Below are 19,194 nucleotides of genomic sequence, written 5' to 3'. Positions count from 1 at the left end.
AAGGAGGGGAAATGGCAGCTGGAAAGGGAAGAACTCCATGAGTTTTTCATGGATGGGGCCGGGATCGGAGCAGCTCCGGGTTCATCCCGACCCTGATCACCCCCTGCGGCACATTCCAGCCCCAAATCCAAAGCCCGCTCTTCCAAGGATTCCGAGGGGTCCGGGAAGCGCAGCCCGAGGGATTCCCTGTTCCGGGGCTGCAGCGCCCTCCTGTGGCACCGGCGGATCCCAAAGCGGCCCAAATCCCGAAGTGGCCCAAATCCCAAAGCATCCCAAATCCCGGGAAGTTGCCCCAGGACCTCATCCCCTCCATCCCAGAGCCCTCCAGGACCCATCCCCTCGTCCCAAATCCATGGATTTTGGTGCTGCAGGAGCCGTCCCTCCATCCCAAATCCCTCTGGCTCTCCCCTTGAATCTCATGGAGGCTCCAGGACACCCATCCCAATCCCAGCCATCCCCATCCCAGCGGCTCCAGGATCCCATCCCTCCATCCCAAAGCTCCGCGGCCCAGCCCCAGCCCTCGGAGCGGATCCAAGCCGGGATGCGGCCGCCGGGCCGGGCCGGGCGGGGCGGGAGGAGGCGCCGCAGGTCAGAAGTTTTCCTTGGAGAAGCGGAAGCCGAAGGTGCGGCAGTGCCCGCGGATGAGCCCGGCCAGCCCCGGGGAGCCGCAGAAGAACACCCGGACCTTGCCGCGCTGCTCCGCCGCCACCTTCCCGAACACCTGGAACGCCGGGATGCAGGCCTCGGCACCAGCTCCCTTCCAGCCCTGCCCCTTCCCTGATTCCCTGATCCCTTTCCGGGATTCTCTGATCCCTCAGCCGGATCAGAGGCTTGGAATGAGATCATCCTTAAGGTCCCTTCCAGCTCAGCCCATTCCGTGATTCTCTGATCCCATTCCATGATTCTCCGATCCCTGAGCCGGATTAGAGGCTTGGAATGCGATAATTTTTGAGGTCCCTTCCAACCCAAGTCATTCCATGATTCCCTGATTCCTGTGCCACATTCCAGGGTTGGAATGAGATCATCTTTCCGTTCCCTCCCAACCCATTCCCATTCCCTGATTCTCTGATCCAGGCCGGATCAGAGGCTTGGAATGAAATCATCCTTAAGGTCCCTTCCAATCCAGCCGATTCCATGTTTTTCTCATCCCATCCTGTGGCTCCATGATCCCTGAGCCGCATTCCAGGGTTGGAAGGAGGTGATCATTCCATTCCCTCCCAACCCATTCCCTGATTCTTTGATCCCATTTCATGATTCCCTGATCCCTGAGCCACATTCCAGGGTTGGAATGAGATCATCTTTCCTTTCCCTCCCAACCCATTCCCATTCCCTGACTCTCTGATCCCATTCCATGTCTTTCTCATCCCACCCCGTGGCTCCATGATCCCTGAGCCACATTCCAGGCTTGGAAGGAGGTGATCATTCCATTCCCTCCCAACCCATTCCCAGCTTCTCCCATCCCTTCCTGCTTTAGCCCCACCCAGCCCCTCCACACCTCCCGGCATTCCCATTCCCTGGATCCGGGAATCCCGGCGGATGTGGGACGGGATCCCCGCTCCGGCCTCACCTTGGCCCAGTCGGGCCGGCCGGGCTGGGTGCGGGTGCGGAGGCCGGTGATGGAATCCCGGTTTTCCTTGGCTGCCAGCAGATCCAGGGCCACCTGGAGCCCCAGCGCCTTCACGTCCCCCTTGCCCAGCGCCGAGGTCAGGTACAGGTGCAGCTCCAGGAACTTCCCTGGCAATTCCAGGGATCGCAGCTGCCCTCGGGGATCCGGCCCCGCTCCGGGACCCGCACTGGGGTGGGGGTTTTCCTGGGAATGCCGCCGGCACCTCGCGCTCACCTCCCGGCTCCAGCTCCGCCTGCTCCGTCTCCAGCTTGGACAGGAGGCTGAGGAACCACTCCAGGTGCTGCTGATCCCGCGTGATCCAGATGAAATCCACCTGGAAGGGCGGGAAGGCCTCGGCTTGAGCAGTCACTGGATCCATCCCAGATCCACTCCCGGATCCATCCCAGATCCACTCCCAGATCCATCCCCGGATCCAGCCCCGATCCATCCCAGATCCAGCCCCCATTCCCAAACCCGCGGATTTGAGGGATGCTCCTGGGCTCTCCGCCCCGGGAGCCTGCAGACCCCGTCCCAGGGCAAGCCTGGATCCCACATTCCCTCCTGCGCCATTCCCACCTTCCGGAGCGTCATCTCCTCATCCCGCCGTTCCTCGCTCCAGGAGAAGTGGCAGCTGGGGCAGCTCTGCTTCCGCCGCCGGTACCTGCCCGGGAGCGCCACGTCCTGCTTTTCCTGCTTTTCCTGCTTTTCCCTGCTTCTCCTGCCCTTTCCTGCCATTCCTGCTTTTCCTGCCATTCCTGCCCTTTCCTGCTTTTCCTCCCCTTCCCTGCCTTTTCCTGCCCTTCCCTGCCTTTTCCTGCCCTTCCTGCCCTTTCCTGCTTTTCCTCCCCTTCCCTGCCTTTTTCTGCCCTTCCCCTGCCCTTTCCTGCCTTTCCTGCTTCTCCTGCCTTTCCTGCCTTTCCTCCCCTTTCCTGCCCCTTCCTTCCCGGTTCCTGCCCATGTCCAACCTCCCTCCAGCGCCTTTCCTGCAGCCCAAATTCCCGAGGAAAAGCCTGGCCCCGAGGGAGGCCGCACCTGCGGCCATGGGAATGAATCCCAAGGAATGAATCCCAAGGACAGAATCCCAAGGAAGAGGCATCGGAGGACAGCTCGAGCCGGGTGTACATCCCAAATCCAGTCAGGGGTGTTCACTGGGATATTCCCAAATTCCAAAGGCTGCCGTGGGACCCACCGGAACATGATGCTCTGCAGGATGGAGGCGAAGGGGGTGATCCCGATGCCGGCTCCGATGAGCACGGCGTGCTCCGACGTGAAGATCCGCCGGCTCGGAGTTCCATAGGGACCGTCCAGGTAGCACTGGGAGAGATCCAAACTCAGGGAGAGATCCAAACTCAGGGAGAGATCCCGCAGCTGCCGGTGCTGGAAGAGCTCCCAGGCGGAGGAGAAGGGCACAGAGGGGATCGCGGGATTTGGGATCTTTATGGGTGGGTGGGTGGATCAGGAATCTTCCAGCAGGGAAGGGTTTGGATCAGTCCCAGGTGGGATCATCCATGCACAGGGACACAGGGATGGAGTGGCTGGGAACATGGGTGGGATGTGGGAACGTGGATGGGGTGGTCGGGCACATGGATGGGGTGCCCCGGAATGCTGATCCCAGCCCATTTCCCGGGATCCAGGAAAGGCCGGAATCTCCTCACCTTGACGCTGCAGCTCCGCCGGCTCTGCCCCGGCCCGGAGCCCTGCGAGGAGAGGAGAGCAGTGACCGTGCCCCCTTCCCAAGCGCTCCCAAAATTCCTGGGATTTGGGGGTTTTATTCCCTGGATTTATTCCCACCGGGCTGCACACACAATTCCAGCTCTCCATGCCATGACAATATCCAAGGAATTTCCTCCCCAAGAGCTTTTGAAGGAGCTTTATCCCATTTGGGATCATCCCTCCGGGGATCCTCTGGCTGCGACCCCTCCCCGTCCCCTGGGATCGGGGGCAGGGCTCACCCCCTGCTCCAGGTCCATTCCCGGGAATTCCGCTCCGGGGGCTCGGAATGCCGTCAGCTCCACGGCTCCGTCCCTGCCGGTGGCCACGGATCCTCCCTGCGAGCCTTCCTGGGGATCAAAGGCCGGGAATCACCGCTGGGATGTTCCCAGGGATCTGCTGGGCCTCCAGCAGGGCCACACAGAATCCCATTCCTTGGGGCACAGATTGCCATTCCTTGGGACATGAATTCCCATTCCATGGGGCACAAATTCCCATTCCTTGGGACATGAATTCCCATTCCACAGGACACAAAATCCCATTCCATGGGGCACAAATTCCCATTCCATAGGGCACAAATTCCCATTCCATGGGACACAAAATCCCTCAAGGCTGGACAGGCAGGGAATGTTCATCCCGAGGGATTCCCCGGAGCCCACCCCGGCTGCGCACTGGGATGATCCCGTGGGATCCACTCAGCATCCAGCTGGACAAGTCCCTCTGCTCTGATCCCAATCCCGCTGACCTGTTCCCAGTGCCGGCTCCTCCGCTCCCTCCGGCTCTTCCCGGGCAGATTCGGCTCCGGGCCGTGCAATTCCAGCTGCTGGAAGTACTCGTAGAGCTTGTTGGTCCATTGGCCCAGGGCCCGGATGTGCAGCCAGAGGGTCTCTGTGGGAATAAAGCCCAAAATCCTGGAATTGTTTGGATCGGGAACAACTTCAAACCCACCTCATCCCATGGAACCACCTCGGATCGCTCCGAGCCCCATCCCAGCTGCAAAAACATCACCGTGGGGATGCAAAACGGATGCCAGGGAATGCAGAGCATTCCAAGGATGGAAAATAGGGAAGGATGGCCCGACCCGGCTGCTCCGGAGCGCTGCTGATGGAGAAGGGATGCCACTCGTAGGCAGCGATGGCCGGGATGTTCAGAAAGACGTAATCCCCCGGCTGGAAGCGGAAGGATTTCGGCCTCTGGATCACCAGGTGGGTCACCTGCAGGAAAACGGGAGCAGGAAAACTGGGAATAGCCAAAGGATACCTTCCACTGCTCTCCGGCCCAGGAATTGCAGTGGAAATTCCACATTCCGGCTCCGGATTTAACACTCAGGGATGGGAGCTGAAGGTGGGGTTGTTCCGCATTCCCTGCCCAGTTGGGATTCCACAGAATCCCAGTTCAGACTGGGCTCAAACTGCGGGATTGTGGGAAAAAATTCAGAGTTCCAGGAGGTTTTGTTCTGCTCTGGTTGTTCTGTGAGTTTTCACTTGGAAAAAGTAGGAAAAAAGGCTTGGAAATAAAGGAATTCCTTTCACTTCCCACTGCGATCCCTGTCTTTTCCATGGTCGTTTGTTCCTTCATTCCCAGCGTCCCATGAGAGGTGGGATGGGCTCAGGGATGGTGGGATTTGGGATGGGTGAGATGTGGGATGGGTGGATGGATGGGATTTGGGATGAGTGGGTGGATGGGATGTGGGATGGGTGGATGGATGGGATGTGGGATGAGTGGGTGGATGGGATTTGGGATGGGTGGATGGATGGATGGATGGATGGATGGATGGATGGGATGGGATGTAGGATTTGGGATGGGTGGGATTTGGGATGGATGGATGGAGGGATGGATGGATGGAGGGATGGATGGATGGGATTTGGGATTTGGGATGGGTGGGATTTGGGACGGATTGGATGGTGGGATTTGGGATGGATGGATGGAGGGATGGATGGATGGAGGGATGGATGGATGGGATGTAGGATTTGGGATGGGTGGGATTTGGGATGGATGGATGGAGGGATGGATGGATGGAGGGATGCATGGATGGGATTTGGGATTTTTGGGATGTGGGATTTGGGATGGATTCCCACCTTGGAGGGGAGCAGGTTGGCCTCCAGGATGTGCAGATCCCCTGCCCGGCGCCACGCCCAGCCCAGCACCTTCTCCAGGAAAAACAGGGAGCCGGGAATCAGGAACCACTTCCAGAAGTGGGGCCCGTGCAGGAGCAGCAGGAGCCACACGGAGATGTAGGACAGGTGGCTCCAGTAGAACACCTGAGGGATGGGAACGGGAACGGGAATGGGAAGTGCTGGAGCCAAAGGGTGCTTCCCAGTGGGACTGTCTGGGTGTCCCCATGGGAAAAGGCAGCCCAAGGGAATCCTGGAATCTCCGGGATTTGGCTTGGAAAGCACCTCAAACCCATCACCTTCCCGCTATCCCAGGCTGCTCCAAGCCAGCCTTGGACATTCCAGGGATCCAGGGGCGGCCACAGCATCTCCGGGAATTCCAGCCCAGCCCGGAATCCCTTCCCGATATCCCTCTGGCAGTGGGATATTCCCATTCCACCCACTCCCTGTGTCCCGTCGGAAGCAAATCCCAGGAATCCCACACGGACACTGCGGAGGATCCAAGGGGGTCCCGGGGGCACCCAGCTCCCCCTCCCCATGGGGCAGCCCCAGGATGGGCACCCACGGACCGCCCCCGGCGCCCCCTTTTCCGGCACGGCACGGCCGCGGTTCCAAGCGGGAATTCCCACGGGAATCACCTCGAAGTGGCCGCCGCGCCGCACGCAGGGCCGGGAGCAGACGAGCATGGCCAGGAGCAGCGCCAGCAGCGCCAGCCCGCTCTGCGGGGCCGTGCCCGCCACGCCGCCGGAGCCCGGCCGGGGCCGCAGCACGAACTCGCCCAGGGCCACCTGCCCGGGCCCCTGGGCCAGGCCTGGGCACAGCGGGCACAGCTCAGCGCCGCAGCGCCGCTTTCCGGGCCCCCCTCCCGCTGCCCACCCGGGAATGCCCACCCGGGAATGCCCACCCGGGACACCAGCCCCTTTCCTGGGACACCGCCCCTTTTCCCGGGACACCAGCCCCCTTTCCCGGGCCACCAGCCCCTTTCCCGGGCCACCAGCCCCCTTCCCTGGAACACCAGCCCCCTTCCCTGGAACACCAGCCCCCTGCCTGGGACACCAGCCCCTTTCCCTGGAACACCAGCCCCCTTTCCCGGGCCACCAGCCCCCTTCCCTGGAACACCAGCCCCCTTCCCGGGCCACCAGCCCCCTTCCCGGGCCACCAGCCCCTTTCCCCGGGCCTCCAGCCCTTTTCCCGGGCCACCACTGGGCGGCACTGACCGCTGTGTGCCAGGTGCGCTGCCGAGTGCGCGGCCGCCAGCGCCAGCACCAGGTACGCCACGAGCTCGTGGCCCCGCACGTGCAGCTCCAGCGGGAGCAGCTCCGCCAGCGGCGTGGAGCGGAGCCGCGTCAGGGAGCGCCGCAGCATCAGCGCCTGCCGGGAACAGCGGGGGAACAGCGGGGCAGGGCAGGGGACAGCGGGAGAACAGGGACAGCGACACAGGCAGGAGGTGAGGGCAGGGGCCAGGGCAAGCAGAGGTACCGGGGGACGACGGAAAACGTTGGGGGACAATGGGAGATGTCGGGGACAATGGGAAACTTTAGGAGCGCGACCCTTCCCGGCTCCCTCCCCCCGTGTCCCCCCGTGTCCCCCCGTGTCCCCCGCCCCGGGCACTCACGGCGAGCAGGGCGCAGTTGAAGTTGAGGCCGTGGCCGCAGCCCCGAGCCAGCGCCAGGGCGGGGCCGCGCTCCCGGTGTCGCAGGGCCCCCAGGGCCACCAGCAGCGCGGTGACAGTGGCCCAGGCGCCCAGGCAGCACAGCCGGGCCCCCCGCAATTCCCGGGAAAAGCAGTACAGCCGCTCCCTCCAGAAGTCCCGGGAAAAGCAGCGCGGCCACAGGCGGCGCTCGGTGGGAGCGGGGGGCCTCAGCCAGCTCGCGGCGCTGGGAAATGGGAATGGGGGGTGGGATGGGAAAGGGCAGCCAGGCCCATCCCTGCACCCATCCCAAATCCCAAACCCTGCCCCATCCCTGCACCCACCCCAAATCCCAAACTCTGCCCCATCCCTGCACCCACCCCAAATCCCAAACCCTGCCCCATCCCTGCACCCATCCCTGCCCCATCCCAAATCCCAAACCCTGCCCCATCCCAACCCACCCCCGATCCAATCCCAAGGCTCTCCAGCTGTTCCCAAGCCCAATGTGGGCTCCCCATGGAATCCTCGCCCGTAAATCCCCGAGTTCCCCCTCACCTGATGCTCAGGTTCTCCAGGATTTCCGGGAACGCTTCCAGCTGCTCCCGGAGCTCCGGGAAGGTGATGGAGCCGCTGTGATCCCGGTCGGCCGCTTGGAGCAGGGCCTGGCTCAGCGCTCCCAGCCGCTCCTCGGGAAGGGCCATGGAGCTCTCCCGGAGGCACTCCCGGAGCACCACCCGCAGCTCCTCCGCGTCGATGGAGCCGCTCCCTGGGAAATCGGGAGCATCCCAATATTCCACGGCCCTACGGAGTCAGCTCCATCATAATTTTCCACTCCTAATCCAGGAATTTTCCTCGCGGGTCAGGGTGGGTCAGGATCCGCTCCCAGGAACAAGGGACGGGATAACGGGAATTGGCACCCAGGGAAGGCTCAGGTTGGATATTTGGGAATGTTCCTTCATGGAAAGGGTGCCATTGGAACAGGCAGGAGGATCCCAATATTCCATGGAGTCTCCATCCTGCACCTCTAATCCAGGAATTTTCCTCACAGGGAGGAATATCCTGGGTGGGTCAGGAGCCACTCCCTGGAATATTGGGAGCATCCCAACATTCCACAACCCCATGGAGTCATCTCCATCCTAATTTTCCAGTTCTAATCCAGGAATTTTCCTCACAGGGTGGAATATCCTGGGTGGGTCAGGAGCCGCTCCCAGGAATGAGTGATTGGATAACGGGAATTGGCACCCAGGGGAGGCTCAGGCTGGATATTTGGGAATGTTCCTTCATGGAAAGGGTGCCATTGGAAGGGGCGCAGTCCCCATCCCGGATGTGGCGCTTGGGGACAGGCCCAGCGGCCCCGGCAGTGCTGGGAATGCCTGGATTTGATCTCTGAGGGCTTTTCCAACCCAAATGATCCCACAATTCCAGGAAACTGGGATGGGGAGTTGGGATTGGAGCAGAGCCCGCTCCTTGTCCTGGGAAAAGCATTTCCAGGGAAATCCTGGAGCGTGACCGACGGAGTCCTGGGCTTCCACATGGAATTTTGCCACTCCCACCAGGGAGTGAGGGCAGCGGCCTCATCCCGGCCAAAGCGGGATGCTCAGAGCGCAGCAAATCCCAAATTTATCCCAGAAAACCCGACCGGATCCGCTTTCCCTCCTCTCACCATCCACGTCGTACACGCGGAAGAGGAAGCGGAGCTTTTCCATGGAATTCCCGTGGAGCAGCAGGCGCAGGGATCCCAGCAGCTCCTCCAGGCTCAGGGAGCCGCTCCCGTCGGAGTCAAAGAGCGCGAAAAACCTCTCGGCAAAGAAGGACTGCGGGAACGGGAACGTTCCCCACGGAGCGGGGAGTCAGGGAATGGCGGGAATCGCGCTGGGAAGGGATCGGAAAGCTCAGCCCATTCCCATGGGACACCTCCCGCTATCCCAGCGGGATCCAGCCTGGCCTGGGACATTCCAAGGATCCAGGGGCAGCCGCAGCTTCTCTGGGAATTCCAGCCTCCCAGCCGGGAATTCCTTCCCAATATCCCACCCCAATCTCCCCTTTCCCAGTGGGAACCCATTCCCTGTGTCCTGTCCCTCCATCCCTTATCCCAAATCCCTCTCCAGCTCTCCTGGAGCCCCTTTAGGCCCTGGAAGGGGCTCTGGGATCTCCCTGGATCCTTCCCTTCTCCAGGTGAACATTCCCAGCTCTCCCAGGCTGGCTCCAGAGGGGTTCCAGCCCTTGGAGCAGCTGCGGGGCCTCCTCTGGAATTGCTCCAGCAGCTCCAGGTCCTTGGGAATTTGGGATGCAGAGCTGGAGCAGCTCCACAGGCAGGGCCTCACCTGGGTGGGGGGGGGATGGCAGAGAAAACTCTGGAGCCATTCCCATGGATCCCTCACCTCTTCCCAAGGATCCCATTCCCCTCTTCCCAAGGATCCCTCACCTCCTTCACTTGCAGGGCAGATTTGAACTCTTCCAGGCTGATTTCCCGGTCCTTCCCGGCGATATTCCCGAATTGTTTCGTCACCCAGCGCAGCCACTCCGCGTCCGCCGCCGCTCCCATGGCTCCAGAGCCTGCCCAGCACACGGAGCCGGCCCTAAATCCCAGAAAATCCCCTTCTCAGGAGCTCCTGCCGTGCTTCCAGCACTTCCAGCCTCCTCATCCCAGAGAGCTCCTCTCACGGAGCGTCCCGGAACGGGATCCTGCAGGGATGAGCTGCGTTCCGGCGGCACTGGCTGCCCACAGAATCCCGAATTTCCATGGAGCTGCCAAGCCCAGATCCTGGGATAATCATGGGGCTCACCCGACCTCCACGAGCTGCCCGTGGGAGCATCCCTTGGGAATTGCTTGTTCTCCAGAAAACCCGAGCAGGGAATGGGAATCTTGGTCCTGTCTCCCATTCCTGCTCCATCCCATTCCCTTTTCCAGCCCTCCACAATTCCCCCGTGCTCCCATGAGATCCATCAGCACTTCCCAGCATCCCAGATTCCCTCAGGATCCCGGTATCTTGGGAAACCAAAGGAAAATCCAAGTTCCAGGAGCCTTTTCCCATTCTCCAACCCCTCCTGTTCACCTCAAGTGGATCCTGGGAGACTCCAGAGGATCCCAGAAAAGGCTGCAGTGTTCCCGAGGAGAACAGGCAGGGATGGATCCAGTCTGGGATGTGCCACTGGAATAAGTCTCCAATCCCTGCTCCCACCCCGTTCCCATTGTCCCTCCCATCCCAGAATCCCGGCCCAGCTCCGTGGTGCATCCTGCTTTTCCCAGCTGTTGTTTATCCCTCTTCCAAAGCCCTGGATCTGACACTCCCTGCCCCATCCAGCCCTTGGGAATTGTGTGTCCTGCCAAATCCAGCCGGAGCCGGCATTCATGGGCACCACATTCCCGAATTCCCGCCCGTCAGGAACACACTGGGAAGTGTCTTTTGCAGGCTGCGTCCTTTATTCCCTCCGGAACGCATCCGGCGCGTGCGGCTCCGAACCGGGATGAGGTTGCCATGGGAATGTCAGCAGCAGGATCCAGGTATAAAACATTCCTGCTTCCCAGATTCCCAGCAGCTGCTCAGGGCACGGAAAAGCAGGAAGGAAGGAGAGGGTTGGGATCCCGATCCCAGCTGGGAAAATCCCTCACTCGGCCGGATGTTTATTGGGAAGCTGGCGGAGCTTTGGAGGAAATTCCCGCTCTGGATCCATGGGAAGGGCAGGGATGGTTCCCATGGAGATGTCGTCGGACACTGACCCGGGCTGGGAAATCAGGGAATGCTTTGGTGGGAAGGGACCTTGAGGATCATCCCATTCCATGGGCAGGGACATTCCCGCTGTCCCAGGCTGCTCCGAGCCATCCTTGGACATTCCAGGGATCCAGGGGCAGCCACGGCTGCTCCGGGAATTCCAGCCCAGCCCCTCCCCACCCTCCCAGCCAGGAATCCCTTCCCGATATCCCTGCTAAGGGAGCAGCTCGGCAGGAACCGGGATTGCTGGGATAACCAGAAAATCCCGGAATGCTTCGGGCTGGCATCTCCAAGCCGATCGCATTCCATGGGCAGGGACATTCCCGCTGTCCCAGGCCGCTCCGAATCCAAGTGAGGGAAACTCTTCCAGCTGCCCCCTCCCTGAATCCCAACCGAACCCAGATGGATTTGAAGGAATAACGAGGCCGGAGATGTCCCACTTCCCACATTCCATGGATTCCATGGACTCTGTCGCTATCCCAGGCTGCTCCGAGTCCCGTCCAACCTCACCTGGAACATTCCAGGGATCCAGGGGCAGCCACAGCTGCTCTGGGAATTCCAGCCCAGCCCCTCCCCATCCTCCCAGGGAACAATTCCTTCCCAATATCCCATCCATCCCTGCCCTCTGGCAGTGGGAAGCCATTCCCTGTGCCCCGTCCCTCCATGCCTTGTCCCCAGTCCCTCTCCAGCTCTCCTGGAGCCCCTTTAGGCCCTGGAAGGGGCTCTGAGCTCTCCCTGGATCCTTCTCTTCTCCAGGTGAACATTCCCAGCTCTCCCAGGCTGGCTCCAGAGGGGCTCCAGCCCTTGGAGCAGCTGCGGGGCCTCCTCTGGAATTGCTCCAGCAGCTCCACGCTCTCAGGAATTTGGGATGCGGAGCCGGAGCAGTTCCGCGGGTGGGGCCGCCCCCAGCGGGCAGAGAGGACAATCCCATTCCCTCCATTCCCATTCCCTCCATTCCCATTCCCTGGATTCCCGGGATTCCCACCGCCTGCCTTTCACCAGAGCCGTTCCTGCTGCCGTGAATCGATCAGTGACCGCTCTGGCGCGGCCGATCAATACCTGCTGATCAATCCCCGCCGATCAATCCCCCTCCGATCAATCCCCCCCCATCAATCCCCCCCCGATCAATCCCCCCCGATCAATCCCCCCCCGATCAATACCCACCACCCGTTGCTCCTGTGCCCCCCCCCGCCCCATTGGCAGCCGCATCGGGGTTGCTCTGATCGATCATTAATCGATCAATCAATCGATCAATCGATCAATCAATCAATCGATCAATCAATCACTCTGCTGCTAATCGGCGCCCAGCCCCAGGCACTCCTTATCAATAGATCAGTTATTGGCTCCAGGAACCGATCACCAGGATCCCATCGATCGTTCCGGTATTGATCCGTGTTCACTGGCGTTAATGCCTCATTAGGAAATTGATTAATGAGTTTATTAGGGAATTAAGATGTTATTTTACGCATTATTCTGTTATTAATTCGTATTTATTAATGTTAATTTACTGTTATTTATTCTTTCATTATTATTTTATGCACCATTCTATTATTAATTTGTGCTTATTAGCGTTAATTAAGATATTTATTCTTTCATTAATAAATGAAGATATTATTTTATGCATCATTCTATTATTAATTCGTGTTTATTAGTATTAATTATTAATATATTTATTCTTTCATTAATACTTTAACATATTATTTTACACATTATTGTATTATTAATTTGTATTCATTAATATTATTTATTCTTTCATTAATAAATTAAAATACTATTTTATGCATGATTTTATTATTAATTCGTGTTTATTAGTATTAATAAGATATTTATTAGTTCATTAATTTTTTATGCATTCTTTTATTATTAATTCGTGTTTATTAGCGTTAATGATTAAGATATTTATTCATTCATTAAAAAATTAAGATATTATTTTGCATATTATTCTATTATTAATTCGTATTTATTAACTTATTAAGATATTTATCCTTTATTATTTTATGCATTATTCTATTATTAATATAATATAATTATTATAATTAATTATTAGCATTAATATATTTATTCATTAATAAAGATATTTTACGCATTATTCTACTATTAATTCATACTTATTAGCATTAATTATTAAGATATTTATTCAATCATTAACAATTATTTTACATATTATTTAATTATTAATTCGTGTTGATTAATATCAATTATTAAGATATGTATTCTTTCATTAATAAATTAAGATATTATTTTATGCATTATTCTGTTATTAATACGTGATTATTAGCGTTAATTATTAACAAATTTCTTTAGGATTTTATTACCTGCATTTATTATTGTATTGATAAATCAACTGACTATTTAATGCATTATTCTATTATTAATTCCTATTTATTAGTGTTAATTAAGATATTTATTGTTTCATTAATACATTATTTTATGCATTATTCTTTTATTAATTCGTAGTTATGAGTATTAGTTTATCCTTTATTATTAATATTTTTATTTTATTATTAACTGTATTTATTTCATTAATAAATCAATTTATTACCTTATTTATTAGCCTATTAACGGCACTTATTGTTTTATTAATAAAACAATTCATTATTTTATGATCCCATTATTAATTTGCATTCATTAGTATTGATTTATTATTTCATTGGTAATATTATCAATTTATTTATCAATCCATTCATTTATCAATTTATCAATTCATTAGTTTATCAATTTCTTAATTTATAAATTTATCGATTATTTAATCAATTTATCAATTCATTAATTTACCAATTTCTTAATTTAGAAATGTATCGATTATTTTATCAATTTATCAATTCATTAATTTATTAATTTATCAATTCATTAGTTTGTTAATTTCTTAATTTATAAATTTATCGATTATTTTATCAATTTATCAATTCATTAATTTCTCAATTTATCAATTCATTAGTTTATCAATTTCTTAATTTATAAATTTATCGATTATTTTATCAATTTATCAATTCATTAATTTATCAATTCATTAGTTTATCAATTTCTTAATTTATAAATTTATCGATTATTTTATCAATTTATCAATTCATTAGTTTACCAATTTCTTAATTTATAAATGTATTGATTATTTTATCAATTTATCAATCCGTTAATTTGTTTATCAATTTATTAACTTATCAATTTATCAATTTCTCAGTTCATTAATCGATTGATTTATCCATTAATTTATGACGTTATCAATACAATAGTTTATCAGCGTACGCATTGATTGATTGATGATTGCACCCACTATCCATTGGTCCATTGGTCCATTGGTCCATTGGTCCATTGATCCATTGGTCCATTGGTCCATTGATCCATTGGTCCATTGATCCATTGGTCCATTGGTCCATTGATCCATTGATCCATTGGTTCATTGGTCCATTGGTCCATTGGTCCATTGATCCATTGATCCATTGATCCATTGGTCCATTGATCCATTGGTCCATTGGTCCATTGGTCCATTGATCCATTGATCCATTGATCCATTGGTCCATTGGTCCATTGATCCATTGATCCATTGGTCCATTGGTCCATTGATCCATTGGTCCATTGATCCATTGATCCATTGGTCCATTGGTCCATTGATCCATTGGTCCATTGATCCATTGATCCATTGGTCCATTGGTCCATTGGTCCATTGGTCCATGAACAGCGCCTTCCATTCCTGGCTCCCTGCTGGACTCTCCCGCCCTTCCCGAGGCGCCGAAGCGCAGGAGTTCATCAGTGACGTCATTAATTAATGCCCCTGAGCTGTTCATTAACACCGGCTCAGCCGCAGCAGAACGGGGACAATTCTCCTTCCAGCTCCAGCAGAAACCAGGCAACCTCCCCCAACCCCTCCGCTTTTCCCGGGGCTGATCCCGCCGAGAATTCCCAAGATTCCCTCAAGGATCCTCCTGAGGTTCCCCCCGAGGCTCCCCCAAGATTCCACCCAAGGATCCTCCCCAAGATTCCACCCAAGGTTCCCCCAGGATTCCCCCCAAGGATCCTCCCAAGATTCTCCCAGGATTCCCCCCGAGATGCCCCCAAGGTTCCTCCCGAAGTTCCATCCGAGATTCCCCCGAGATTCCCCCCAAGATTCCCCCCGAGATCCCCCCAGGATCCTCCCTGGCCCCTGCTCCGCACCAGGGCCCTTTATTCCCAGTTTTCCCGGTGTATTCCCAGTTTTGCCCGGAGCTCCTGCTCCTCCCCGTGGATCCCAAATCCCGGGATTTTCCCCCAGGAGGCGCCAGCAGAAGGCGGAGTTGTTCCCATCGAAGCTTCTCCAGCCACAGCCTGGCACGGTGGCGGCTTCCCGGCTGCTGGGACAGCCCCGCCATTCCCGGGATGATGCAGAACCTCTGGAAAAGCTGGGATTGGAATCGCAAATCCCGCTGCTTTTCCCGGCCGTATGGTAAAATTCCAGGGAATTGCCGGGTTCTCCTTCCCTTTGGGAACGTGGAACCGCCGTGGTTCCCAGGGAAAAAAAACCCTTCGGGAATGTGGAACCACCATCGTTTCCAGGGAGAACCCTTTGGAACCACCGCTGTTTTCCAGGAAAAGCCCCTTTGGGAATGCTGTTTTCCAGGAAAAACTCATTGGGAACGCGGAACCGCCATGGTTTCCAGGGAAATTCCATCGGGAATGCGGGACCACCGTGTTTTCCAGGAAAAGCCCCTTTGGAATGCCACGTTCTCCAGGAAAAACTCTTTGGGAATGCCATGTTTTCCAGGAAAAGCCCTTTGGAACCACCGCTGTTTTCCAGGAAAAGCCTCTTGGGAATACTGTGTTTTCCAGGAAAAGCTGGGATTCGCTGGGCTCTGGCCGTCCCTGTGCCCTCCCTTTCCCAATTGATGGAATTTTTATCCCGTTCTCCCACTTTTCCCCCTTTCCTTTTCCCCAGCAGCTTCTCCGAGGAAATATTTGGGACAATTCCCGGGATCGGGTGGGAAAATCCTGCTGGAAATTTCCCAGGTTGGGGGGGGGATCCATCCCGGATTTGGAATTCCCCGAATCCCAGGAAAAGCAGCTCCCGAACTCCGCCATTCCCGAGAAATCCCTGGCACCTCAAAGTCTGGGAAAGCCACAGGAATTCCATTGGAATTGCAGGGCAGTCGAGGCCCAGCGGGATTTTCCGGGAGTTAATTCCATCGCCGCGCTCCCGCGAACTCGGAATTCCCGATGCAAGCCGGGATCTCCACGGATTTCCCTTGGGAATTGTCGGAGCCGCGTTTGGCAAAGCGGGAGGAATGAAACCTGGGAATGCCGGGATTTCGGGAGCGGGAATTGGGGATAACCCAATCATTGGCATATTCCTAAATTTCCAGGGTTGACTGATTCCCAAAAAAACCCCGCAGGATTGTGGGAATGTTTGGAGGGATGGAAAAGCAGGATGGATTTCATGGAATTCCATAGGAACGGACACTTCCGTTCTCCCGGCAGTTTTTCCGGGAATTCCAGCCCAGGCAGGAATTCCTCCCCGCTCTCCCGGGCCTCCGGAAGCGGGAGCCATTCCCTGTTTGCCACCTGGCCCGCGGGAATGCTGGAATGGCATCCCAGGACACAAAGAGCAGCGGGAAAAGGGAAGCCGGCAGCTTGGGAAGGGAAGGGAGGAGCAGGGCAATGCCGACGGATCCAAGGAATGCCGGGGGAATGGAAGGAAGGGCTGCGGGATCATTCCGGATCAGCTTTTCCGCACTTTCATCCCAAAGTTTTCCCGGGATTCCGCGGGATTTCCTCATTTTCCCAGGAGCTTAATCCCTGTTTTTTATGGGAAACCACCTCCCATTCCCAAGTTCTCCTCAAATTCCACAGGATTTGCTCATCCTGAGGAATCCAATCCTTGGTTTTTACAGGAATCTCCCTCCATTCCCAAGTTTTCCTTGGATTCCGTGGAATTTCCGCATTTTCTGAAGAATTCAACCCCTTTCCATCCCTGACTTTTACAGGAACCACCCTCAATTCCCAAATTTTCCTGGGATTCCACAGCATTTCCTCATTCTCAGAGGATTTCCATCCCTGATTTTCACAGGAAACCACCTCCCATTCCCAAGTTTTCCTTGGATTCCGCGGGATTTGCTCACCCTGAGGAATTCCAGCAGCTCTTCCCGTGGCAGGAGCCTCTGGAAAACCCCATGGAAGCAGCTCCTGCTCCAGGAAATCCCATGGGATTTATCCCTGGAAAAGGGCAGGAATGGGCAAACATTCCCAAAAGGAACAACCTGCAGTGAAAACTCTTGGAAAAACAGGAAACCAACCTCCGGATTCATCACAATGTGCTGGGATTGGAGCAGAATTCCCAAATTTTCTGTTTCCTTGGAATCCTGCCAGTATTTCTGGGAACAGCTCCATCAATCCTGCAAAGCTTCCTCAAGGAAATCCCTTGAAGACCTGGAATTCCGCCATTCCCATTCCCAGTTTTCCCATTTTCCTTTTCTATCCTTCCATTTCCTGCAAGTTTTTAGCCCCAAAAATCCCCTTTCCCCCCCCCAATTTCCCAAGGAATTTTCTCAGGAATTTTCCAAGCATCCCTGAAGGGTTTTTTTCCCCACTTTTTTCTCATCCCCCTCATGGATTTCCAACAGCAAAAATCCCCCCAAAATCCAGGATTTCCCAGCTTTGATTTTAACTCCCGAGTCATTCCAGCTTTTCCATGCTTTACACCCATTTTTCCCTAAATTCCGAAGGTTTACGCCAGAATTCCTTGGATTTTTCATTATTCCCGAATTTTTTTTTTTTGGGGGGGGGAGGGGATTTGACCGAGTTCTCCCATCGCTCCAGGCCAAGGGAAGCAGGAAAACCATGGAATATTCCACTAGAAAATCGGGAATATCCCAATTATCCACCAGGAATTTTTACCAGGACGAAAGAAAATAGAATTTAAAACAAACCAAAAAAAACGGGAATAACGATTCCCACTCAATTTTAGGGAATTTTGGGGGGGATTTGGAGCCATTCTGGGATTTTTTCCCTCATTTTTTAACTTCAAATCAGCTTTTCCTCGTTTTATTATGGGATTTTCCCCATTTTTTCCCCGGAATGCTGCGAAAATTCCGATTTTAAGGAGCTGAACCACAAATTGGGGTGGTCAGGAAATTCCTATGGAATCCCAAGGCTCTTTTCCATGGAATTCCTGGATCCCAGGGATTGCTTTGATCCCAAACTCCCCTCAGGGAGCTCTGCTGGGAATGCTGAGGGTGGGAAAAAAGGGAATTTTTTCCCGTTGGCATTCCCAGCTCCGCAGGCAGAGCAGGGAGCTGCTCCCAGGGAAAAGAAGGAATTCTTTGTGTGGGAAAACAAAGGGACATTCTCTGGGATAAACAAACAGCTCCCAGGGATTTTCCAAGGGGAATTCAGCGGGGTGGGAATGTGGGGCAGCAGGAGGATTCCCATGGAAGCTGGAGGGGGTGGAATCCTGGGAAAACAAAGGGAAAAACCCGAAATTCCCGTGGAAAACAAACAAGGAAAAATGCCACAAATTCCTGGTGAAAATAAACCGGGAAAATCCCACAAATTCCTGATAAAAACAAACAAGGAAAACTCTCAAATTCCTGTTAAAAATAACCAGGGAAAAAAACCCCCAGAAATTAAAATTTCCTGATTAAGAAAAAAAAAGGGAAAACCCTCAAATTCCTGGTAAAAACCAATCCCACAAATTCCTAATTCTGGGTGAAAAATAAACCAGGAAAAACCCTCAAATTCCTGATTTAAAAAAAGCAATCAGAAATTCCAAATTCCTGATAAAAACAATCCAGGAAAAACCCTCAAATTCCTGGTAAAAACCAATCCCACAAATTCCTAGTTCCTGGTAAAAATAAACTGGGAAAATCCCATAAATTCCAAATTCCTGGTGAAAACAAACCAGGAAAAACCCTCCAATTCCTGTAAAAAAAAACAAACCCAGAAATTCCAAATTCCTCATAAAAATAAACCAGGAAAAATCCCAGAAATTCAATTCAAAATTCCTGTTCAAAACAATCCCCATGAATTCCAAATTCCTGATAGAAAGAAACCAGGAAAAAACCCTCAAATTCCTGGTAAAAACCAATCCCACAAATTCCTAATTGCGGATAAAAATAAACTGGAAAATTCCACAAATTTAATTTAAAATTCCTGTTCAAAACAAACTCCAGAAATTCCAAGTTCCTGATAAAAACAAACAAGGAAAACTCTCAAATTCCCCTTAAAAATAAACAAGGAAAAAACTCCCCAAATTAAAAACTCCTGATAAGAATAAACAAGGGAAAGCCTCAAATTCCTGGTAAAAAAACCAATCCCACAAATTCCAAATTCCTGGTGAAAACAAACCAGGAAAAACCCTCAAATTCTTGGTAAAAAACCAATCCCCCAAATTAAAAATCCCTCATAAAAATGAACAAGGGAAACCCCCAAATTCCTGGTAAAAATAAACAGGGGGGG

The 19,194-nt window shown here is 53.3% G+C and overlaps 1 protein-coding gene across 1 annotated transcript; it reads right to left on the bottom strand.

Moving 5' to 3' along the window:
* Positions 1-589: 589 nt before the first annotated feature.
* Positions 590-9,605, bottom strand: LOC309578201 (NADPH oxidase 5-like; the record flags this gene model as incomplete). Its single annotated transcript, XM_082290624.1, has 16 exons — positions 590-721; positions 1,568-1,734; positions 1,841-1,940; positions 2,183-2,267; positions 2,796-2,983; positions 3,262-3,303; positions 3,559-3,666; positions 4,062-4,204; positions 4,398-4,530; positions 5,395-5,577; positions 6,069-6,241; positions 6,648-6,801; positions 7,046-7,307; positions 7,616-7,826; positions 8,724-8,874; positions 9,486-9,605. 16 exons carry the CDS (start codon positions 9,603-9,605, stop codon positions 590-592), a joined length of 2,352 nt encoding a protein of 783 aa, XP_082146750.1.
* Positions 9,606-19,194: the final 9,589 nt, after the last annotated feature.

This window comes from Coloeus monedula (genome assembly GCF_965178545.1).
Source record: "Coloeus monedula genome assembly, chromosome: 14".
Classification (NCBI taxonomy): Eukaryota; Metazoa; Chordata; class Aves; order Passeriformes; family Corvidae; genus Coloeus; species Coloeus monedula.
Note: the sequence above shows the minus strand (reverse complement) of the source record. Positions and strands in the feature narration are given on the sequence as shown.